At 42.0% G+C, this 26,071-nt stretch overlaps 1 protein-coding gene and 1 long non-coding RNA gene across 5 annotated transcripts in view; one reads left to right on the top strand and one right to left on the bottom strand.

Moving 5' to 3' along the window:
- The window catches only part of LOC310704381, a 32,021-nt gene extending 12,702 nt beyond the window's left edge, over positions 1 to 19,319 (top strand). The window contains exons 2-3 of the long non-coding RNA XR_014524750.1: positions 3,040 to 3,151; positions 19,222 to 19,319. This is a non-coding gene — a long non-coding RNA (uncharacterized lncRNA). The remainder of the gene's footprint in view (positions 1 to 3,039; positions 3,152 to 19,221) is intronic.
- Positions 1 to 25,455, bottom strand: part of SOBP (sine oculis binding protein homolog) — a 142,175-nt gene extending 116,720 nt beyond the window's left edge. Inside the window, exons 1-2 of one of the 4 annotated variants that reach the window (XM_083497630.1) lie at positions 21,894 to 25,455; positions 4,183 to 4,321 (exon numbers count right to left, since the gene is read on the bottom strand). In XM_083497630.1, coding sequence (XP_083353756.1) covers positions 4,183 to 4,321; positions 21,894 to 21,989 — 235 coding nt within the window. In that variant the 5' untranslated portion in view covers positions 21,990 to 25,455. Of the gene's footprint in view, positions 1 to 4,182; positions 4,322 to 11,916; positions 12,093 to 21,893 lie in introns of those variants that run through there. The other 3 variants (XM_083497632.1, XM_083497631.1, XM_083497633.1) reach the window with 3 other exon arrangements.
- Positions 25,456 to 26,071: the final 616 nt, after the last annotated feature.

Here is a 26,071-nt window from a genome sequence, read left to right as displayed (position 1 = left end):
GAATTCAATTATAATCTTTTAGGTGGTGGTCTCTGTATCTGTCAATCTACCAGAGTCTTAAATCGGTTATAATACATAGTTAGTTATACTTCCCTGTTGATAGCTGATATATTTTGCATCTCAAGGAGCATGGGATGAGATGATCTGTCTCCCATTCACTTGGGGGGAGGGAGGGGAAGAGAATCTGGGCCCTCTCCGACTTGAGCAAGATCTGCTGCTTCCCAAAGCTGCCTCCTTTCATTCTGTCCTGCTGGTTCTGAGTCTGCTACGGCTCAATGGTTTCAACACAAATGTCTTCTCAAGACTTGGAACCTCTGGGTCACCACATCAAATAAGGGTATGCTCTCCTGAATTAGGACCTCAGCTTTCCTGTCACTCTATTGGCTTTATCCAGACATGCTCATCCATGTGTACTTTGGGTAGGTCCTTCAGCTGGCTGGTTGTAGTAACAAGCCTTTCTTCATTTCTGTGCTGCTATAAGTTTAGCTCACCTGTTGTGGCCCTCTGGCTGTAGTATAGGCAGCAAAGTCTTTCTCCTTTGACCCAGCAGTCCCTTTGCTGGACTCCTATCTAAGACTAGCAAAGTTCTGTTCCAGAGATCCAGAATGGCTAAATATGGATCAATTCTCATTTTTCTGGCTTTGGTCAAAATTCTCTTAACCATTTTGATGGATGATTCAGCCTTTCCATTGCTTTGGGAATAGACATGTGAATGCTACAAAAATCTTCTATCACAAATTGTGGCCCCTTATCCAAGACTACAGTATCTACTACAGTATTCCAAAGCAAGACGAACAGCTCTTTAGCATCTTCATGACTGACTGAGGTTTAATATCTAGCACTGAAGACCTCCAGAAAACTGGAATAACAGTTGACCATTATCAATAATCCTTCTCTTACCATGTTCAAACTGTAGACCTACTTTCCCCCCCACTTGGCTTGGTACTTTTGTTGCCTGTTCCCAGGTGGCCTACAGATTTCACATGGTTCTCTGCTCCTCCTTGTTTCATATATATTGACACATTTTCCACTACTGATAGTCAGTAGCATGGAGTGGCATTAAGGAAACCTAGTAAATTATGACACCATGTTATGAGTTACGTTTTACAGGTAGACAGAACAGAAGGGATCAGGGACATCGAAGTGTGGTAGCCATCTTTAGCAGGAGCACACATTTACCATAATGCCTATTTTGGCCCAAAATCTCACTAAATCAATTGGTACTTATTTGCTAGTATATGTACTTAGGTTTTTAGCCTTAATTAGAATCATCATTCAACAAAACACTGAAGTAAAACCAGTCTTTAAATGTAATAAATTATTTAAATGTTTTCAATCACACCTTAACTATACCTTAACCAAGCTTGGATCCCTATTTGCAGAATACAAAAACAAATATACATACTTAATCTACTGGCATTAACATTACTGTATACACATATTATCAGATATTAATAACTAAAGCTAACAATAAAATATTATTTCAGGGAAAATAGAATTCCTTAGTACATGCATTCATTTTTTTATTCCTTTTATTTCCCTTTAACTTGGATTCAGCTTGCGGCAATTCATTACAATTGCTTTTGCACTTTTCTTTATGACTGCACTCTTAAAATGAGCTCTCACTTTGAATCATAAAAACCATTTATTTTTTCTATGTGTATTCTGTAAAATGAATATTGCTTCCAAGGTGTCCAGTGTCCTCATTTGTAACATGAAACACATAACATGGACCATATGTTTATAATGATATAATTTAAACTGGATGAAATATTCTATATGAAAACCGTTTTCTGCAGATAAAGTTTCTGAGTTACTTTATTGATTTTATGTGGATGGTGACCTCATTAAAACTAAAAATTGTGAAAAGTGCATATATTTTTGTTTCTCCTTTTCAACACACACACATACTTATAGAATTTTAAATACTGCCCACAATATCAATAATTAGTGCTGAGCCAAAATTATTGGCTTGGTGATCTTACAGAGCAAAAGTGGGGGAAGGATTCATGAATGTGAAATGTGCCCAGAAAAAAACTGCACATGTGCCTTTCTATTCTCTTACCTGTGGCAGTCTGCAACCATCACAGCCACAGAAGCAGAGAGGTGTAGTTCAGACTGCCAGAGAAGGGAAATTACCAGACTGAAGAAATGAAGAGCACAGCCATATATGCTGGTGAACACCAAGCATTCTATGTTAATGGTTACTGCTGTTGGTCAAAACCTTATAAACGCACAGCCTGGCCATATGGAACAGACTAAACAGACACTACAAAAGGTCTACTTCAATGCCCAACTTTGGGCAAGTGAGTATTGTCTTAGTGACTAAAATATAGGCCCCCAACCGGTTGATCCCCTAAATACAAACAACAGAAGGTGCCCCCAATGGGGGAGAAAAACCTGAGGCAAGAGATTTAAAATGCCACCTACTGGTCCTCTTTTCTGTCTCTCTACCACTTACTTACTGCCATCTACAGAGGATCTGGCTGGGAAGTGTTATCTGCTGCTGCAGTAATCAATAATTACTCTTTTTTGTTCTTTTTGTTTTTTAAAATGTTTTATTAAAGATTTTATTTGGTTACAAGAGTACATAAAGGTAAAGATTTTATTTGGTTACAAGAGTACATAAAGGTAAAGGTAAAGGGAGCCCTGGCCACTAGGTCCAGTTGTGACCGACTCTGGGGTTACGGCGCTCATCTTGCTTTATTGGCCGAGGGAGCCGGCGTACAGCTTCCGGGTCATGTGGCCAGCATGACTAAGCCACTTCTGGTGAACCAGAACAGCGCACAGAAACGCTGTCTATTTATCTACTTGTGCTTTGCGTCCCAATTTTCAGTTCATAAAGTCCCTTCTGTAGAACAGTCATATTCGATGTGGGACTTTGATGTTGCATATAGTATAAGGTTGGGAGGGAAAGAGAAGTGGGGAGAGATACATTTTACATAATGAATGTATGAGGTTTCTGTGTCAGCGTCACATGGGTAGGTTCTCTTTTTATTCATTATTGATCCTGCACCTCCCTCATCGCTTTCCAGGTAGCCCTCCACCTGGTGCACGACAAGGACTTTCCCTTTCCCAGTACAATGCAGACCATGGGCAAGGACTACAGCAATAAAGCAGCAGCAACCAGCATACATTCAGCTGATGCTATGTGAGTCTGCTACCTTCTTATTCTCATACTACTTCTGCGACTTTGCAAGTTGCTTGATAGCAAGAGTGTGCACTAATCACAATATTTGGTTTTGGCTACAAATCAGCACTGTGGAAAAAGAACCCCTTACAGTCCAAGTTGCTTTGCAGATGGCCCCATTCAACTCCATCCAAGACTGCAAGGGGAAACCCCAAAGGGAATGTGATTATTGTTTATTTACTGTATAATGCAGCAGTTATGCCCACCAGTACTATTTCATCTATGATCCACTTGTAGTGCACAAATGATTGCAAGGTGGTAGCAAGAACTGCAACATGTGGAGCCACAGTTCTAAGTTTTACTTCCAGCTGATAATGGAACAGTATTGTCTGTGTAACAACCTAAAGCCCGAGTGTAGAAGCACGTTAAGTTGAAGTAAGGAGTCAAGGAGAAAGTCAGAGTAAAATAGAATTACACACAAATGAAGAGACTCTATGGGGGGTGGAGGCATAGATGTGGGCAGGCAAAGGAAGCTTGGAAGACTTGGAACTCTTGACCAGAAAACAAAGGTGCATTGTATTGTTAGATCTAAAGTCTATCTTAGGCAAGTGTCTCCTACTGTTGCTACAACATTGTGACATAGCCACCCTAAGGAGACAATGAGGAACACTAAGAGGTAGGCCAGTTGTTTTGGCTGCAGGCTTCTAGAAACCTTTTAATACAATTGATTGCTCTTGTTTTCAAGTAAGACCTCTCTAAAAACCTACTGCTAGATTTCACAGCAGCAATGTTCAACACAAGACTGCTTTTTCTCATGATTTTTCAACCCATTGGCAGCTGCTTGAATGGTGCCTTCAGGAGAGTTGATTATTTCAGCAAGAAGTACTACTGTTGCAGATTTATATATGCATAACTGCTAGTATTTTATTCAGTTTTGTACTCTTTTGGATTTTGTCTGCTAGAAGTCACTGGCATGTGAAGTCACCTTTAAAACTGATAAAATAAACAAGAAAACTAACATATTTGATCAAAGGGACATTAAATGTCATTACCTTTGAGAACAGAAATGTGCTGTCGGCTCTCCCCATCTGCGGGGTAGTTCCTGAATTCAATATCTTCTCCATCTTTTAATTCAACCTTATCATAACCATACCAGCCAAGGAGCTCATTCATGGTGTTTTCTGCAAAGTTCTGAAAAAGAAGAATTGCCTATTTATTTATGCAATCAATAATCATTTGGAACTTAGAGATGAATGCATAAATCGAAATCTATTTGCACCGTACCGTGAAATAGCAGGTTTGTCCCACCTCCTCTAGACTAATGTTCATTTATCAAGTCACGTACACAGACTGTAATGCATTTAAATCTTTGACTGACACATGTAATTATGACAGACCTTCACAAATTTGCAATTTGAGGAAAAATATGAGGGGGAAGAAAGCTATTTATCATTTTTTGTACAAGAATTGATAGTCAGTGATATTTTTAGCACATATTTTTTCCACAGCATTTTATATCCTGTGCTACCATAAAACGTTTTAAAGTGCCTCAAGAAAGTGGCCAAAGAACAATGACTGATTTACTAGTGCCTGAGAAACAATTCAGCTATGTTACAGCCATTCAAATTGGCTACCCTGAGGATGACACAGAAGGGGATGAAATACAGGCTTCTCCGCTTGCTGGTGGGGCCCTCAGTACCTCCCCCTCTGCCCCCCCCCCCGAGGGTGTAGGTTTCCCATGCAATACTTTTTACAAAAATAATGGAAGTATTAATTAAGAGAGATTGATCTAACACTGGAAAAGGCAATTCAAACATGTCACAGGTAGCAGAAATGGCATAGAATACATGTGCATTCCGATAAACAGCACCACAGTACAGTAGAGCAAGCAACAGTGAATGTAATTGGGAAGAGATGAGCATTTTGAGTACAAAGCCAGTAAAGACAGAAACAATTAATTACAAAAACAGTGAAAGAGATATAGCAACAATATGAGATTAAAAGGTGCCAGTGTTTGTATAATCTGCAGCAGATGTAACCATTTTTTTTTCAAAATATGCCTTGGAAAGTGCATATGCTGGCTGCAGAAGGATACTTTGTAAGCAAATAATGATTTAAAAATGCAGTCACAAAAGAGACCCCAAAACACAAAAGACTGAACCATTAACTTAACCACTAATGACAAGTATATGACAGGTGCAGGAATACAGGCAAGTGTAATGCTCCAAACAAATATACAGAGCTATAAGTAAATACTAAATAGTCAAAAGTGTCTTTAAAATATTTAACTAAGGAAGAATCCCAGTTCCAGGAGACTGTGCGCTGGCTGTTACATACAACAGAGGGAAAGAAAATGCCGACACTTGCACAGTAGCCAGAATAAAACATCAGTCACAGACCTAAAGACTTGTGAAGACCTTAGTTCTGTGAAGAAATTTTTTGAAACCTGTACTTAATTACTGGTCAAGGATGTCTCTCAGTGAATTCCAAAATATGATTCTATGAAGATGTGGTACCAGTGGTGCATGGCATGCGGATTATGCACTCACTACAAGCTCTAAGAAAGAGTTTCAAAAATGGCAGCAGAAAGGATGAACAAATGAATATTTGTTTAATTTAAAATAGTTAAAAGCAAAAAATAGAAGTAAACTAAATGGCTTTACTCTCAAGCAATTTCAAAGAAGAAAGCTGTAGAACTAAGACTGTGCATTAGCTTCTGAGGTGTTAAACACAAAGAAGGAACTTTTTACTATCTTTCAGGGCCAGTGTGGTGCAGTGGTTAAGAGTGTTGAACTAGGACCTGAGAAACCAGGGTTCAAATCCTTATTCTTCCATGAAACTTGCTTGGTGACCTTGGGCTAGTCATTGTCCCTCAGCCTAACCTACCTCACAGGGTTATTGTGAGGATAAAAGGGAAGAGAGGGAGAACCACAGATATCACCTTAAGCTCCTTACAGTGGAAAGGGGAGATACAAATGAAATGAATAAATAATCGATACAAGTAATGAAAAGCGGCAAGTTCTCTAGCAAACCAGATGAATCAAGTGGATTTTGGCAAAGTACACTGGACAAAAATAATGGTCCAGGTTCTGTACATGTAACATACCCTTTGGCAGATAGTGGTGTCTAAGATTGTTCTTTGGTCTATGTGCAGTAATTTAGAGCACACCATGGGTCTAGAAGGTGTAAATAACTGATTATACATACATGTATACATGCACTACCAGCAAAAATCAGCATGGAAAGAATTAAATGTTTACTAGTAATTGCAAGAATGAACCATTTTAAGACAAACAAAGCAAAACAGCAATTCTAAATCTATAGCTAAATTGGTTAGAGCATGGTCTAATAGCACCAAGGTTGCAGGTTTGACCTCTGTATGTGACAATTACATAATCTTGCGTTGCAGGGATATGGAGTAGATGATCCTCAGGGTCCCTTACAACGCTACAATTCTATGATTCTAAATAGCACCTATAACATATTTAGGTAGATGACTAACATGTGATGGTATCTTACCAGATGAATCAATCCATTGTGAATATGCCAAGACTAAAAGATAAATAAAGTGGTTTAAGAACTTCTAGCGGTGTTGAATTATGCCAGCAAATTCGTATTTACCTTCCTGCCACAGTGGTACCTATTTATCAACTTGCATTGGTGTGCTTTTGAATTGCTAGGTTGGCAGAAGCTGGGACAGAGCAATGGGAGCTCACCGTCGTGGGGATTCGAACCACCAACCTTCTGATCAGCAAGCCGATCAGGCTCAGTAACTGAGAAGGGAATGCTGGTCCTGGCCACTAGGTTTATGATTTTCTTTATTATCACAGCTTCAGTGATGAAACTGCAGTCCATCAAAATACACTCTGGATGATTAGGATGACAAGGGGCTGTAGGGTGGAGGAGGAGAAGAAGAGGAAGTCTGATTGCACAAGCTTACATAAGGTTGCATTTCAATCACTTTCTAGAGAACTTGTTCCACCTATAAATGCTCAACCTGATAAATCATAACAAATATCAAACATTCATATAAACCAAATAAAGGCTTAATGCCCCATTTCCCCAAATTTATATCATAGATAGAACTGAGATCATCAAAGATTAAATGCTACTCTCAGTTATACAAGAAATAAATAGGGGCTTACTTTCTACTTTTTACGTTACTCTGAATATATATTTAAAGCAATGGGTATGTGTCCCAAGAAATCAGTCGTAAGAGCATGCGCATATTACAATAATTACCTATTGGACATCTCAGTAGTATTTGTAAAAGCCACACAAATTGTGGTCCCCACGGTCATGAGGAAGAAAATACTACACCATGTGTATGGACGTGTAAGAATGACCACATCTCACAAGAGAGCTAAAGTAATTGTATTCTGGTCACAGATTAGCAGATCTATTTGTGAGGAATTGTAGAATGTGTAAGCAATGCCAAGATTTTCACAGGAAAAAAGCAATACCACATGAACAACTAGCAATTCATTAGGATAAAACTGAAATTGATTTGTTTAACCTAACAGGACTTAAACATCTGTTGGCAATGGACTGAGTACTTTATAAATTTTCCAATATAGCCACTTTTGTACCCAATGCTGTTTGTCCATAGATGGAAGGAATCTGTCAGTGGAACAGTGGAGGGAGGGAGGCCTGTGTAAAGCAGCTGGTACCCGGCAGGGGCCAGCTTAACACACCTGGGGCAAGTGTACCCAGCTGCCCCCCCACATGGGCCTGGAGGAAGACAATTGTGTACCCCACAATGTCCCCCTAAATCTGCTCCATAAGGTTTCTCAACCTTCTAAGCATATTTAGGGGCCTGTGGGGAGAGGGAACCTAAAATGTATTTCCTTCTTCGTTCCATTGATGGTTTCCTTCCATTAGTTAAAGAACAGCATTGAATGCCACTCACAGGTAGACGCCACACAGCAAAATATTGTTTGTACTTCTACAAACCCTGGGGTTTCCCCAACCATAGTAATACCTTCTCCTTGTTTCCCAGTGGCCCCACTTCAGTTGCGGTCATGCTGGTACTCAGCCGATAACTTCACTATTACAAGGAGTGATGCAAAAATCACTAGGCACCCAGAAAGTTAATAGAAATGTAATAACCTTTAGCATATAGGCCATTAGGCAGGGCAGCTCTACAACATAAATTTTGTTCATTGTTTCATTGAAATAAACATAGGCTGTAAGATCGTTGTACCACTGTGTTCACCCACCAAATTTATCTGGTGTGATTACCGGTAACTTCCTATGGGCCTGTTTTGAAGCTAGTTCTGTACCGACTCAGCAAAAAGAGGACATAGCTCAAGAAAAGGCCCATTCATGTCCAGTAACTTTAAGCACTGTTTTCTCCAGATGTTCTACAGTTAATAAAGCATATGTCCTTAACTGACCTCCTTCATTGAGAAAACAATATCAATCTCAGGATTTCAGCAGGAATAACATGCTATAAGGGTACAAAGTAAATTACTATTTATGGCTCAGCCTAAAGCCGTGGGATATTGTAAGAAATTAATCTTCCTATGGTGTAATCTACTCTGAACCCTCAAGAAAGGGAGGAGGACCACACTTAATAAAGCTGGTTCTTAAAACAAGTATTAACATTTAATTTTATTTATTAAACAAAATGTATATACTGCTTGCTTGTTTAAAATGGCCTTCTAAGCAGTTTGTAACAACACAGAATAAAACATTGAAAGTTAATGATTAAAAAACAGTTAATATCTGTATTAAAAATATTCAAAGGATGATAACAATCAGCAGTGGCTTAAAAACAACTACAACATGTAATTTCTACATGTCTGGATAAGTTTGTCTAAGCAAAAATGTTTTATCCAGGCACCAAAAAGAGTAAAACAAAGGTGCCTGTCTGCCTGATGTCAATAGGGTTGCCACACAAAAAGATAATCTCTCTGCTCTTGTAAGAAATCTAAGTGGCACCTGTAACAGTATTGGTTCCATAGATCAAAGTGGTTGAGGAGTGGACATATACGGACTAAGGCAATCCGACAAGTAAACTGGTCCCGAGCTCTTTTATATGCTAATAGTAACACCTTGAACTTGTCCTGGTAGTAAATCGGCAACCAGTGCAAATCTCTGAACAAAGGTGTTACATGCTGACAGCAACCGTGCTGCAGCATTCTGCACTAATTGCAGCTCCAGATGAAGCACAAAGGAGTGCATTGCAACAATCCAACTCAGTTTACTACAATCATACTTTGGCCTGAAGACACTTTCCTGCTGCAGGCTTCCAGTTTTGGAGCTGTAGGTGCATGCCAAATCTTAGCTCATGAGTAGCCTCATTAACATTACTGGCACCATGCAGATTCTTAACGTTAAACGCATATTTAGGAACATTGCATGGCCAAGGCTGTAGTTGTTGAAAAACAATGTTTACACATAACTACATAAAGCAGATGTATAAAATAAATACAAATTGTAATCTACCATCAGCAACACTTTTAGCAACAAGGTAAATAAGCCTTTTGCTCAAACCCTCTCACCACTATTCTGTGACGTGCAAACTTTCCCCAGAGTGTCTCTTTCAATGTCCTTGTACAACTTCAAAATTTAAATTGTGCTAATCAGTGAATACAGGCAACACCTAATCACATGATAAGGTTTTCCACCATGTGGTTGCTTGTATACACACAAAGGTGGCATGTATCTTCATGGTTAAATTCATATTTCTTTTCCGAGTGTGGTTATGTATTCTGAAAGATTTTAATCAGGAGTGGAGTACCTTTTTCAATCTGAGGGTCACATCCTGCATGCACAGTCTTCCAGGGGCTGTGCGGCAGTAGTGGGTAAGGCCAAAGGGGGAAATGGGTGGGGCTACAGGAAAAGTAGGTGGGGCAGTAGACGTGACTCTTACCTGTGTACTATAGGCTAGATTCCACCCATGCAAACACCAGAGGTTTCTAAACACCTATGCCCATTTCTCCATCCAGGTAAGCAAGTGAAATTATCACAGTCCAAGGACACATTCCAGCCACACCAAATTACTCAAGGAAGGAGTGCGGCAGGACTGTTGGGGGGTGTCCTGGGAAGAAGGGGTATGGCCAGGGGAGAATCCCAAAGGCTGGATATAGAGGCCTGGAGGATCACGTTTGGCACCCAGAACTGAGGTTCCCCAGCCCTGATTTAAATGATAGTCATTCTGTTCACTGAGGTTTTGCTGAGAAGCATTTTTTTTAATGAGAAACTTTACAGTCATGTCTCTGAAGTTACTATACTCTTTGTGAACATTATTGGGGGGGGGGAGTTGCCTTAGAGCTTTTTGTTGCGATTGTGGTTTGCTCACATGTACATACAGGCAGTGACCGTTTTAGGCACATCCGATTTCTGCACAACTGCACACGCATGCATTGCACTGCACCTAGAAGTGACCCGAAAACATCATAAAAAAGGATGGAGTGGGGGTGGAACAGGGTGTTTGCAGGCTTTTTCAGTGGTGTTTCAAATATACGCAATTTCACTTAAACATGCAGTGCCTTGGAACATAACCCCCACATAAATTGGGAGTTGCCTATACCACAATGGAAACAAATTAAGGTTAAAAGAAAAACTAAAATGATGTTCATTTTGCTCTTAAAATTCAGTAAAGGACTTCACAGATTTAAAAACAACACAATCTCCTAATTTTTTTGAAAGAAAGAAAGAAAGCAGAGATTAGAACAGATTAACCATCAGTTTCCCTAAACAAAGAACTAGGAAACAGTGCTAAAAGACTGCAAAAATGCACAGTGGAACAGGTAGAGCCTTCACTCCATAGCAACAGAACTTGTCAGCAGTGGCGTAGCGTGGGGGGTGCAGGGGGGGCCGGCCGCACCGGGCGCAACATCTGGGGGTTAGGGTTAGGGGGTGCAAATCCACGGGTTAGGGGGCGCAAATCCACGGGTTAGGGGGCACAAATTACTTGCCTTGCCCTGGGTGCTGACAACCCACGCTACGCCACTGCTTGTCAGAAATCAGGAATGCAGCAACAGCCACTACAGAATAGTCCAAAACCAGCCATGGTCACCTGTACTGCTTTATAGTAGTATACAGTACATTTAAAAAGTGGACAGGCTTGCTCACATTTGCCATATGATAAATAAATTGTCTGCATTCAACCAATGAAATAAGAAACAAATAAGAAAATCTACATGACTGTTACTTATGGCTAAACTTTTATTTATAGAAGGAAATGTTGATACTAGGTATAAAAGGAAGTTATGCCATTCATCACTGATGGTGTCATAGTCATTGCCATAGAGGCTGTGGCAGTCACACCAGTGGTGGACTTTGGGCTCTCAAATTTTAGCAGCGCCCTGTGCAACACTAAAATTCAGGGCTCAAGGCAATTGCACCAGTCGCACTACCCTAAAACTGCCTCATACAACCACATTTCACAGACTGTTCACAACCACAATAAAATGTGTTAGATGGCAGAACCACTGCATGTTCCTCAGGAACAAATTTCTGCTGTTCATGTCCTGAGAAGATGTGATGACCCCACGTCATTAGTGCTAGCCTGAGAAAATGTGCCCAGAGTCTCCATGGAAAATTAGTAACAAAGGTATATTCCCTGGAAAGCTCTTCCATCTGACTGTAGTGTACTGTATGTAGAAAATCCAGCTTAAAAGCCTGGCTCAACCAAGACAGTAGGATATCAGAAGCTTCTGATTCTGATTCAGTTTAATTGTAGTTTAGTGTGTTTAGTCTGAACCCTAAACTGTGGTTAATCTTAACTGTGGTTAGTTGAAACAAGCTAGCTTCAAACTATAGTTTATGACACTTACTTCTGATCTCCATGTAGCTGCACCAGAGGAGGATGGGAGAATGCATGAACCCAGTGCTTGCTAAGTCTTCTTTAACCTGTCTTAGCATTACTTCTGAATGCAATCACAATCCTTCAGCCAAAGCTGCCACACAGAATAGCTGTGATGGTGCAATAGCCTTGTTCACATATAGCACTAAGTCATGATTTGTTAAGCCAAAGTGTGGTTTGTTTGAACATCCGGCCTTAGCCCAGCAGATTAATCATGGATTGTTGCATGGCAACAAACAACAATGTGAAGTCATCACTTTTTGGCTTACAAATTGTGACCTATTTTAACAAAGGCTTAGCACCGCATCGGAACCCAACAGACATGGGTTGCTTAAACATGGCTTGTTTTGGCAACTCTACCAAAGACACTTACCAGCCTACAGATGCATGAGGCAAGAGCAGCTAGAAACCAGTGGACAAAAAGCTTTCTTTTTGCCCCTCTGTGAAAGGAACAAACCGTATTTAAAACAAGCAATGGTTTAGCATAATGTGCAAATGCAGCCAACATTATACCCCCCCCCCCCACACACACAACATCCTGCCATTCTTGGAGGAAGTTTGGGATTAAATATAATTGTATATAGAAATCATATTATATCATTGGGACACCACTGTGGTAAAGCAATGTGCAGTGAATTATGCTTAATGGATACTGCCAGGACCACAATATGGAAAGAAGTAATAGAATTAATACAAATTTAGTTAAAGCTTGGATGTGTGGATATAGAAAGTCCATTGAGAAAAAATATTTTAACGTGATATCTAAGAGCATAAGAAAAGCTTGTGTCAGGGACTGGCAGTACTCCTAAGAGTGTGGGGTGGAGGCAGGGGACCAAGACAGTAACCCAGGAGAGGGGACCAGTGATATATGAGTTTGATAATGCCCGCAAGGTAGGAGCCAAGTGAGGGGGACGAGTCAGAGAAAGGTACACCAGATGTCACAGAAGAAGAGGCTTTTCAGCCAACAGACAGGTCAATAGACTCCCCACTTTCTCCCACACCGCTGTCTCCCAGGACCAGGAGGGGCTTCAACTGTGACACCATGGTCTCACTTCTGGTCTGTCACCTCCAGTTCAGACCCCATAAGCCTATACGGTATATGAAATTAATTAACAGTTTCTGATACAACATACAAAATTGGTGTGGTGATATGTTTTCCATGGTGGCCGAGAAATAAGTGGCGCTGGCAAGAATAGTATAGGGTAGCCATGTTTCAAACTGAAAACCCGGACAGGAAAGTTGTTGGGAAATTACAATTTTTGAGCTTTTTTATGGAAAATCAGCAAAAATGGAACATGGGCTGCCATACGTCCGAACTTTCCCGGACATTTTTGCTGATTTTCGTCCAGACACTGCTAGAGACAACAGTATTCCAGATATGTCCAGGAAATTCCGGACATATGGAAACCCTAACTGAATAGTATAGAGTAGCATATAAATTATTGCCTCTTTTAGGACTACAAAAAAGAAGCAACAGCAGACAACTTACCTGTAAACAAAATATTACAAAAATAGTTACATATTAAAATGTTGTTTTACTACTAATATATATAAATCAATATCAGTTCGGTTTCCTTCCAACACACTCTTCCTTTTTTGACATGCGTTCAGAAGGTTACCATTATTGCTATGATTAAGCATACTAAGATGTTATGGAAAGAAAAATAAGATATCCCATTCTGCCTGAGGAAAAGGAGAGAGAGAAAAAACAGAGGTGCTAAAACAAGAAGAGGGAAGGAGGAGGATTGGCTCTACCTTTAGGCTCACATGCTCAAGAAGCATGTTTTGGTGTAGCAAAAAAATTACCAGTTGTTTATATTACTGCAGTCTTTCTACCAACATGGGAGAAATGCAATTTAATGGTATAGTCCTAGTGGTGCAGCAATAATGAACCTGCTAGCACATTCGCAAAGCTAAGCAGGGTCCAGTATGGTTTCCAATTGGATGGACGATCGCATGCGGAGCTTCCTGCATTGCAGTGGGCTGGACTAGATGTCCCTTGGAGACCATCTTTTGCCTAATGAACCAAAATGCATTGTGTCTTTGGCAGGCAGAATGGATGAAAAGGGGAGCTGTTCAGCAGTAGAACAGACTCCTATGAGCGGTGGTAGACTCTCCTTCCTTGGAGGTTTTTAAACAGAGGTTGGATAGCCATCTATTATGGATGCTTTAGCAGAGATTCCTAGCATTGCAGAGGGTTGGACTAGATGACCCTTGGGGACCCTTTCAACACTAAGATTCTAAGATTCCATGATAGCTCTGGTGGGGTATCTACTCATGGCAACAGTAGCAAAGCACTGGGGAGTCTGAAGGAGGTGGCAGTCTAATTGGTATTATAATGTATCATAACTTGCATCGGTGAAGTTGAACCAACATTATGGGAAAATTGCAATTTACAAAATACATTATAAAGATGTTATAGCCCCTTTTGCCGCATTATTTTGCCTCTCTTCTATATCAATAGCAATACCCATATTTTCTGCAGAATAAGTAGCTGTGATTCCAGCCCTCAGTTATCCAAGTATAGATATTATGTGCTGTATTCTTATTTATTCTGGGTATTTGAAATACTATTTTTCCTTTTCGTGTGATTTGTACTTCTCCATGTTGAAGTATAGATGTTTGGATGCATGCCTGGAAATCAATAAAGATTGTTTTTTTTTAATAGCCTTTGAACAATCCTATGTCCATTATTGCCCATTGAATAGGATTCTGACCTCTTGTGAACGTGCACTGCAGTCCTAAAGAGACCAAGCTAGCAGGATAGAATACTGAACTACTACTGCTGCTTCTATAACTAGTGTTTTGTTCAGGAACAGGGAACCTGTGCCCCTCTAGACACCGTACAACTCCCATCACCCCTGAAGATGCCTGCATTGCCAGAAGTTGGACTAGATGACGCTTGTGGTCCCTTCCAACTCTACAATACTGTGATTCTATGCTGGCTGGGGCAGATGAGGGTTGGCATCCAACAGTATCTGGAACAGAGACAGCTGACCCATGATGCTTGGTGAAACAGTTGCCTCAGGTGGCAGGCTGGGGACAGCTGGCAGGGATGGCAGATCCAGGCCCCTGAGGCGTATGACACTTGCCACCCCCTGTGCTTGTTGCCCCCTGCTGCCTTCTCCTCTCTAGTCCCCTTTTCTCTCTCCCGCCACCTTCAGCATGCCAGGGCTTCTCCAGGCTGCCTCCAGGTGCTTAAGGCAATGGAGGAGGAGGAAGAAGTGAAGGCAGTGGAGGTGCCATTTGCTGTTTTGCCTCACGCAGCAAAGCATCCTGCGCTGACCCTGATCTATAGAGGCACAGATTCTCCATCCCTGGTGAAGCATTTACTTTACACTCCCTGTGTACTGTGCAGGCTATAGAGGTGATAAAACAATTGTCCGCCAGATAAATTTAAAATCATCAATAGATATGGAGGGACAGTTCAAAATAATTCTGAAAGTAAGGCAGCAAAGGAAATCCAGTTAAGGCTAAGATAGTGAGAGAAACAGCATTTCTGAAGGAGGGAAATAACATGACAAATATAAGAGGAAGGCAGCATGGAACTAGGCAGATAGATGGGAGGAAGAGGGGAAGAAGGAGAAGACAAAGAAAGGCAGTAGATGCACAACAGAAGACCAAGTGGAAAAATGAGAGAGCAAGCTCTTCTTGTGTGACGCTGGCCGTGTGGGAACCATTGCATCACTGCCCCTTCCCATTTCGCAAGCAGCTAGGTGAAAAGCCTCAAGCAATGTGGTCTGTCCTTGCTGTTTCTCTTCTCCATGCCAGCATTGCAGGCAGCTCTTTCCCAGCTGCAGGATGGGCTCCTCCCTCTTGGCCCAGTAATGCAGTATGGGGCTTATGTGATAAGAAACAGCCACCAAAGAAAACAGAGCATCAGTGGTTGGAAAGAGCCACCAGGACAAGTCTCAGTTCTGAGTACCAAGAATAGAAACGTGCTGTGTGTCAAGAAGTATAATACTGGAGATCAAACATCAAAGAATGCAGACACACTGACACATACGAGCACTCAAAATAAACAAAGAGAAATTCACTGGAAACGCTGGATACGACGATTCCAGTTGAGTATAAAGGTTGGAAAAGAAGGGATAAAGAGGGGAACGAAAGAAATACACACCACACACTCAAAAAGAAATGAAGGGGGAAAGGAAAGGAGGATGGTATGTGATGGGAGATGCAATGTCAAGAAAGGTTAAAACTTATTTTTAAGGACAGGGTAGATTTGAGCACTCAAAAGGAGACAATGGATGAAGAAAGGTTGAATGGGAATGCATGAAGGAAGAGGAGATGGAGAGGAAGACTGCATTTCACAATACTATGCAATCAAGAATTGGCAGCCAAGAGTTATTGTGCCTAGACTGTAGAGGGATTGTGAAGATATAGGAAGTCCAAATGATAGTTATGTCTGCCATCAATAAAAATAACAGAAAATGGGGAAATCACTAGTCATTTTTATATTTCTTTGATGTTGTGACAACCAGCTAGCACTATATTTTTTACTATTTCTGATTTCACACTGATAACTTTCTGAATTGTGATTCTAAAGGCTCATATATAATCAAACAACTAAAGCCAAGGAAACGTTAAAACCAGGTTGCCAGGAATACCTAAAATGACAAAGCAGGTGATCGCTTGTGTGCTGTCAAATTGGGAGAGAATTATCTTTGCCAAAGAAACCTTCAAAACCTTCAACATTCTACAGAACCTTCTGTTCAGCTAAAATTGTTTTTGTTTTGCTTTTTGCTCATTTTTCACCTGAAGGAGCCCAGGCCAACATTTTGCAATATTTTTAATATGCATCACTTTAATCTTTTAGATTCTGCAGTACACACACATATTACATCTGGCTGGTGGAAAAGACTGTCATGTTATCCTGTATGGGAATATGCATTTTTATCATACATGACACAGAGAAGGAGACTTGTGGATATATGATTATATATCTTTCTCTTAAGAGACTAAAGGCTTAAAAATGCAGCAGCAATTGTTTTCATTTACACAGTACTGTATATTGACTATATTTTACTGTGATATCATCATGCAGAGAACATAGGGCTTGCTGTTGCATAACTGATAATAGATTCTTTCCATTTCTTAAAATATATAGATCTCATTGATATGTGCTTCTCCAAATTTTTATACGGCGTTTTCTCTGCTAGGAAACAAGGGGTGATACCTGGCAATTGCAGACAGGAAACACGAAAGACAAGTCTGTCAGAATCATTTTCTTCTAGGTTATGTTGCTGAACGCCTATTTCAGACTTTGAAAGAAGCAGAGTGAATTCTTTCTCTCTCTTTTTACTTCCTTGCATGAGTGAACTTAAGTACTAAAGCACAAAGTTAAACATCTCTCTGAAGCTAATAAATTTTGAGAGAGAGAGGGAGAGGGAGAGGGAGAGGGAGAGGGAGAGGGAGAGAGAGAGACTCATCATTCTCTTTATTTCTGTTGGGTTTCAAGAGTAGAGGCCAATAATGTCAATGAACATACACTAGCCTATATGAACAGCTCCATTTCCCAGGGTTATTGGCATTTTCTAAAAATATACCTACCCACCTACCTACACTGAGGGGGGATGTATAAGTCATCCAGGCTTTATAGTGGCCCCTTACTTTCATGAAATCTTTGAATAGTATCTTCATAGTATCTATCATGAGGTTCCTTGACTATATGTCTTTGTTAATCAGGGGATTCTCTAGGATAATTTTAAATGTCTCCCACTCTCTTTTGTTGTCAGAACCGTCTTTTTTTTACTGATTTTCATATTGTGATACATATTTCAATCACCGCCAGCAGAAATGTTAAAATGTAAGAACCTTTAACAGTTTACCAATAAATAATAACAGATGGAGACATCAGGAGTAAAGCCTATTTTAGTTACAAATTACTTATTGAGAATCTACAAGGTAAACACCACAGGCTCACAGAGACAGCCCTGTGAAATTATAAAACAGATTAATCATGATCCCCACAATAGACAAAGAAGGTAAATGTGTAGATTAACTCAGTCTAGTTTGTTTAGAAAAATTTCCAGTACGATCTGATAGGTGCAATCACATTAATTCATTCAAATGTACATTAATTACGTATGGTTCAAAGCACTTTTCTTGCATTCTTGACAGTTGCATCATTATCTGGCATTAAACTTGTGTGTGACCTTAATCTATTTATATGGAACCATCTTTTTGACATGAATAAGATTTCTCTTGAGTAAAAGGGATGTGGATTTCTGAATTTCTTATATTAGATGAAACATATGTGCAAATACTAAGTTTGTCATCTCACACGTAAGTATTATATTCTTGATATGGTAAATGGTAAACCTTGTGCAGTATTCACATCACTACGAGACAACACTACAATTCTAAGGGCATCCTTTATCCACAGCAGGAAAGGAAGGCAAAGAGAAAGGAAGAACTGGGGGGAAATTAAGACACTGGAAATACATTGCAGGTCAGAGTGAAAGAAAACATTTCTGTCTGGGGAAAAAATCACTGAATTTTACTGAAATTCAACATACGCAAATTATGCAGCCATGCACTTTTTTGCACACAATGTTGTTGACATTTTCTACAGCTGTCACCTACATTGGGCGAGAGATAAGCAAAATGCTAGGTAATGCTAGGTAATATCTACCATGATGAAACAGCAAACAACACCAGTTTCCAGTTATATTAAAACTGAGCAGCAAGTGGTATTGCTGATGTGACACAGGAAAAGCTAGTGCCTGAGTTTCCCTCCGTCATTACTGAGCAAATTATGAGGCTCTATCAAACAGCCAATCTTCAAGAAAATCTGTATGATGAGGTAATTTTATTACTCATTCATAGTGCCTTGTATTTGCTGGACTTAAAATAGACACTTGTACCCAGTGGCTTTTTATTACTGGAAGGAGGGTGGGGAGAGGGAATCACATACACGCCGGCCCTTTTTCTTACTCCTAGCAAATGGAAGCAATTCAATCCAACATGGGCTGAAACTTGAGTAGGTCACTGTACACCATGATAAAATTCCCTAATCCCTGAGCCAAATTTCCCTGAGGGGGCCCTCCTACTAGTCCTTCATTTTCCAAGCTGACTTTTCCATTCCCCAACCCTCTCTCTCCTGTTTCCCTCCCCTTCATCTCTTTCATTTCCCCCTACCTTACAGCCTTGATATCTGATCTGCTGCTGGGACTCAGGTTACAGTTTTTACAGCTTAGGCTGTCTATTGCTGTATATACATTCCTTTCTTTCTGCTCTGTCGTGATTACTTACCAGAGCTTATTTTACACAGGTCCAGATGAAAGCAGTTCAGATGAAGGGAAGCAGTCAAGCTGTTTGAACAGTACAGATATGTACCTACACAAGGGCACATTGTGTTCACAATGACATTTTGTTGCATACAGTGTTACCAGTTTGTTGTCACTATGCTCTTTAACTCTGTAAAGAGGAGGAAATCCCTCCAATATAGTCAATAAATGAAGAATTATTCTCAGAATGGTAATCAAGCCGTCCACATATGCAACACACTCGGATGCCAATCAGCTTAAAACTTTCATTATAATTTAAGACCATTCTGGAGAAACCCACCAATCCTATTAAAAGAATGTGGTCTCCAAGCTTAATAAGACAACTTGCTCTGGTATGTGGTCTAGGCTGTCTGAAAGCTTCTGCTGTTATTCACCTTTCAACCACCCAAACTATAAAAACTGTCTCCAAAGCTAGGTCAGTCCACAACCTTGGAGTCAATTGCTCATACAGCTAAAATTCTGATTTATTTATTTATCATAATACTGTTCAACTGCTAACAGAGGCTTAAGGGAAGGAGAAACTTATCTGATTAAGGGTAATACAAACACTTAATATCATGGCCTTTTTATAAAAACAAAATGTGAGTAATTTTTCCTCCTTACACACACACACACACACACACACACAGTGTTGTTTTTGTTTCTTCCTCACCATTTCAGACAAACATCTGTTATACTGCAGAAGAACAACTATCTCCCAAACCACCAAGTGTGCCTGCAGCCAAAGTAAACAAAACAAACCCAGAGGATCCAGCACAGTCAGCCTTTATATCCAGCCAGGATAACATTTCACATGTTTTGATTAAAATTAGCTAATTTGTAATCCTAGAACCTATGAAACTTAAAAACTGCAGTCCACACAGATTGCATGAAGCAGTGTCTTAAAGGGATAATGCATAGTGGGGCAATTTTCTGCACCCACTGTTCCCCCCCTTCTCCTGCCCTCTTTTAAAAAAAGTCAGAAAAGAAAACAAGAAAAAGAAAACAAAAACAAATTCAAGCCCGATCCAGCTGAGCAATTACTGTTAAGTTGAAGTGTGTACAATGCTTTATCTCAAGATACGGTGTCATACATGTCTCAAGGAAATAAAGCTGTTGCAAAGGAATGTAGAGGATCTAGTCTAGAGAATGAATAAATGTTATTGATATGCAGGATATTTGCTCTTACGCATGCCATCTTTTTATTCAGATGCCCATCTGCCTGCTGTTTGAACAAATCCCGAGTAAGCACAAAAAGAAGGAATACAAATATAGCAAACTGAAAGAACTTTCCCCAATATTAAATTAAGAACTGAAAGAGAACCTGAGGATTATCCTTCAGTTTGGTGAAAATAAACAAAACAGCCCTGTTAATCCATATGCTTTACTATCCTTATACTCATAGTAGGTGTAGATGCATAGATACAGTATATATTTTACAGCTTAACACATAACTTGCACATTTCAGGATGTAACAGCTGTGATCAAACCTATTGTGAATCAGCTGAATGCCACTTCATTCCACATTCAAAACTGTGCTGTTTTCATTATTATTGGGTTTTGATTTTTTTTTTAAAAAAGCAAGTTCATCTCAGCCCTGCAACACGTGTAAGCCACAGGGTAAGGACAGATGAGAAGCATAAAATAAACATAGTTGTGGGCATTCTGGATAATAAAAACATGCAACAGAGGACCATTTCAGCTCAGCCTGCAACCCCAGGAGAAAAGAAGTCCTGAGGTGTGTTTCTGAGCAGCCGCTGCTATGCTAACATCTGGAGAGGCAGCCCACAGCCCTACCTCTGGAGCACAGCTGGATGGGCATCGTTTCCTGTCAAGACACTGACTTTCTCTCCTCCGGCCCCAACCTTTCCAAACAAACCTGTAATATATATATATACATATATGCATACACACACAAAACACATATGCATGAACCTTTTTTTCGGACAGCTCTCTTTCAACACAACACTCCTCTGGTTTGATTAACTGTGAAACGAAGCATGGAAAACAGAAACGGAGCAAGCAAAAGAGAGGAGGAGAAGGACAAGAGACCCTTGTGTCCAAAGCACAAGAATGATGTGCAGTTCAGACCATAACATTTCACTTTGACAATTTAATTACACAGTTGCAGCAGCTGGCTACTGGAAAAGGGGGGCGGCTGCCGAGAGGAGAGGGAAAGACAGGACTTAAATGACTTCCCTTCTTCTCTAACTTTAACATCCTCCGGGTGATTTGGCATAGCACACAAACAAAAAGGAGGGGTCGCTGAAACCTCTACGGGGTGGAAAGTTTCCTTTAAACAAAAAAACCCAAAAAGCCACTGATGGTGATTAAGAGCAATAAATCAAAGCTGCTCAGTGACCTGGCTTTGTACGTAGCCTGTGTGAAGTGGTCTCCGTTTGCATTTCAGGAGAAAGAGTTGGGACTTGTATTTCGTGCCGGCGATGTGTTGTTTTTTTATTCGTATTATTCTTATCTGCAAACCAGAAAACAAAAACCCGAGAAATCCCTTATTTATATGGCATCTCCACGCACGGGGGGCGGGAGGGGTGTTTGCGAGGAGCCTCCCCCATCTCTCCCTTTTCCCTTTTCGCATCTGAGAGAGAGAGAAGGAGAGAGAGAGAAGGTGAGACACAGAGAGAGAGCGAAGGAAGGAAGGAAGGGCGCGCGCACATACCTTCATCTCTTCATTGATTTCCCTTTTCACGGGGTGAGCCGGTTTCCTGCTCCTTTTATTTTCCGGAGGTCTCCCTTCTTTCTCCATTTCTGCCATTTTTGTGTGTATCTACTTTGGCGGAGATGAAATGGCTGCTGGTATTATTTGGGTTGGTGGGGAGGGAGAGGGGGAAGGTTGTCGAGAGGGAGAGGGAGGGGAGGGAGGATGGTGGCCGGCGGCGGCGGGAACCAAGGAGGAGGGGGGGCGGCGGCGGCTTTCAGCGCTGGGCGAAGGCGTCAGCGAGTGTCAAGAGGAGAAAGCGGCTCTCCGCTGGGCGGCTCGGGGATGCGGGCGGGCAGGCTGGGCTGTGTGGGTCGCGCCGGCGAGTCAGCCATCTTCTGCCTCGCTCTTCGCCTGCATGAAGGGAGCGCGAAGAGAGGCTCGCTCGCTCGGCGTGCGTGTGCGGTGTGTGAATGCGAGAGGGAAGGAGGGGTGCGGGGAGAGAGGAAAGAGAAAGAAAGGAGCCCGGCCAGCTTCTTCTGAGGGAGATGGGGGGGTGGGAGGCAAGCAAGCAAGCAGGACGGCCCCCCTGCCCAGGCAGCGGGCGGGGCTTCTACTGTCACCAAATCCTCCGCCTCTTCTTCTTCTTCTCCTGCTGCTGCTGCTCAGGCTCAAATTCAAAAAAAAAAAAGGGGGGGAGACTTCTTATGCTTCAGTTGTCATCCTCCTCCCCCGCGGGGACGGTCGTCCATGGCGGAAAACACACCAAGGCGCTCCGTCTCTGTTCTCTCCCGCTACCCCGCGTCAAACGCACAACGCTTCCCCACACGCACAGACAAGACAGACAGACACCGTCTTCGGTTACACGCTCTTGCCCACCACCACCACCGCCGCCGCAAACATTGTGACAAAACAAAGTGGCCGGGGCAGCAGCAGGGCTTCTGTAAAGACGACGAGCGAATGGGTTTTTTAACGCCCTCAGTCCCCTCATAGAGAGATGCACAACACAACGCGTGCGCGCGTGCAAGGCTGTGTCCTCCTCAGACCGTGCCTGTTTGAGGGGAGATAATTGGAAATGAGGGTTGCCTTCGGCTGGGGAGCGAGCCAATGGGTGGCAGGAGCAGGATTGTTTCTGTGGGAGCGGACTGAGAAATTGTGTGTTTGTGTGTGAAGGAGAGACAGAGAGAGAGAGAGAGAAGTAGGGGCGCGCGCCCGCCAGCCAGCGGCCCCGGAGCAAGCGGCCAGGATGGATGGAGGATGCTGCGCGCGCGATACTGGCTTGGCCAGCTGCCCGGCTGCCCGCCCGCCTGCGTCTCTCTCTCTGCAGCGCGATTTCACCTTTAGGGAAGACGGTGATGATGAAGAAGAAATACACCCATCACCAATAAAATAAAATAAAAAGACGTCGCGCAGAGAAGCTGCCTGCCCACGCCACTCGGAGAGCAACGCATCTGTCGTCGCCCTGAAAGCACTCCCGCTGGGGCGGAGTTTGACGTTTCCATGGGTGGGCGGCTGTTGGCGAGGGGCTGAGCCGCAGAAGCCGCGCTAGCATCCGAGAAGCAGAGGCATTCGCGCAGAAGGAGAGGCTTTTGTTGTGCGTGGTTTTGGCGGGAGGAAGGCTTACGCACGCCCAGGCTGGGAACGGCCCTTCCCAAAAAGAGAAGAAAAAGGCACTAGTCCTCAGGAAAAGGGCCGTTTGTCCCAGAAGCAAGAGGAGGGCTGGGCTCCCCCCCCCCCCGCCGCCATTCCTTCCTAGGGATTAATGCGAGCCATCAAGGCTTTGGCCCAGAGCCCCTTCCCTCCAGTGCCAACACAGTCAGGTCGAGAGCGTGTTCTTGAATGATAAGGCAGAGTGCCTTTGCCTGCCCCACCGCCCTCACCACAAACAGACACCCCCCCCGTCAGATGCACGTGTCCGAAACTAGGGGTCACACCTATCCGTGCCTGATAATAAATTGATGATGAAGAAGAAGTAATAACTATCATAGACACGGTAAATGCCTCCTCTTTCTCTTCTGTGTGGACAGTCCTTTGTCTCATAAACATCATTACCTCCTTCCCACCGCTAGCTTGAAAGCAGCCCCCAAATAATTCGGCTTTGCCCCCAATCGTTCTACAAAGGCAGGGCTAACTGGTCCCAGTCGTTAGTTTGGAAAGTAACCTGGAAATTAAATACCCACTCCATTAGCAGCGCCCCCTTCCCTCTTTCCTCTTCCTCACGTCGCACGTTTTGATCTTCTATAGATCTAGTTTGCCCCCCCCCCAGCAGACTCACTCTGTCATTTTAAAAGGCTTTGCTTACATCTATTTTGTTTCCGTCTTTATAAGCGTGGAGAGGAAGGGGTGATGTGTGGTGCTGATGATAGGGTGAACTTGCAAAACGAAGCTCTGAATTATTGCACACAGTGAAGGGGGATACCTTGATTATTCCCGGTTCGTGCTTTCCTACACTTTGGCAGTTCATAATTACCTGATACAATACAATATGGGGGTGTCCATTGTTCCATTAGTCAAAATTGTAATTGTGAAGGAATTTGTCATTATGACTGCAGCTGAGCTTAAAATTATATCCCTTTTTTCTTAAATAAAAAAACTTCAAAAAAAATTAAAGACAGAATGTGTTCAGTGTAGCTATGAAGAGGCTCTCTTTTAAAAAACAACAACAACCCCCTTTCGCCTGTCAAATCTAGCTAAGTTCGTTTTATACCTTACAATGTCTGATTTGCATTTCTGTTTAAGTTTAGACATGAGCTAAAAAAAGAAGGTTTTTTTTGCTGGATTCCTGACTAGAATGTGCCACATTTGACTCTGCTAAGACAGCAAGGTAGAAGTACTTCAGCAAAAATAGAGTTCTGAAAGACATTTATGGCAGAAGGCATCAAATCTCTTATTCCAGAGAATCTCACTGAAGTCCAGTGGAATTTGCTAGGATGTACTCTGAAAGTTGGATGGGGAGAGCGGGATTCATCTGAGAACAGCCTTAAATCCCTGCTGGTCTGAAAAGCAAACAAGCGAGTTCCATAGACTGCAATGTAACTTGTTTCCAAATGTGCAGGGAAATTGCCAGTGACACTCAGTTAATCGTTGTATTCAGCTTTTAATCTGTAAAATGTTTTACAGCCATTTTAATAGTAGCAATGAGAAATTGTATTTTAGAGCATTTCATATTGTCCACTATAATCCTTACTTCCTGCACCCCATAGAAAAATCCAACAGTGATACAGATCACTGTTATTATCTCTATAACAGAGTGGTGGGACAGTAGATTGCATGGGGCAACCACCTACTCAGTTCATGACAGAGGTGATATCTGTACTATGAGATTCCTGGTTCACGTTTTTTGAACTGTGAGAACAGGATGCTGGATTAGATGGAGCTTTGGCCTGATCAAGCAGACTTTTCTTGTGCTCTTAGCCATTACATTGCAGGAGCTCTCAACAGCCTCATCTTTATTGCATTTTGACCCTAGTACAAATATGAGGCTGGGCAATAAATAGGGTATTGTCCAGGTCCACGTAATAAGCCTACAGTAGAAGTAGAACTTGCATTCAGGGTTCACAATCCTCACCCACCTGAACACTGGTTCATAGTACCATATTTTTCACCTCATAGGGTGCACCTAGGTTTTTTGGGGGGAAATAAAGAGGAAAAAAATTATTTTCCCCCCAGGCACGGGGCTGGGGAAGCCCAAGCTTCCCCCGACCCCAGCCCCCAGAACAGGCTGCTATCCGCAAGCCTTACGGAGAGCCACACGAAGCCCGAAGCCTGGGGAATGCTGAGCTCAGCGCGCCCCAGGCTTTGGGGTGCAGGCAGCTCTCCGCAAGCTGTGGGAGAGCTGCGTGAAGTCGCGCAGCTCTCCCACGGCTTGCGGATAGCTTCCTGAAGCCTGGAGAGCGAGAGGAGTCAGTGCGCACCGACCCCTCTCGCTCTCCATGCTTCAGCAAAAGCCTGCATTCGCCCCATAGGATGCACACACATTTCCCCTTCATTTTTGGAGGGGGGAAGGTGCATCCTATAGTGCAAAAAATACGGTAATTTACAGTGTAATCCTATATGTGTCTTATTAGAAGCCCTGTTGAGTTCTATAGAGCTTACTCTTAGGTAAAAGTGTACTATACTATAGGCCTGCAACCATATATATATATATATATATATGTTTTCGTAGATTTTCACGGGTATAGGAATGCAGGTTTTGGTGT

The sequence above is a fragment of the Podarcis liolepis genome, assembly GCF_965112155.1.
Source record: "Podarcis liolepis genome assembly, chromosome: 3".
Classification (NCBI taxonomy): domain Eukaryota; kingdom Metazoa; phylum Chordata; class Lepidosauria; order Squamata; family Lacertidae; genus Podarcis; species Podarcis liolepis.
Note: the sequence above shows the minus strand (reverse complement) of the source record. Positions and strands in the feature narration are given on the sequence as shown.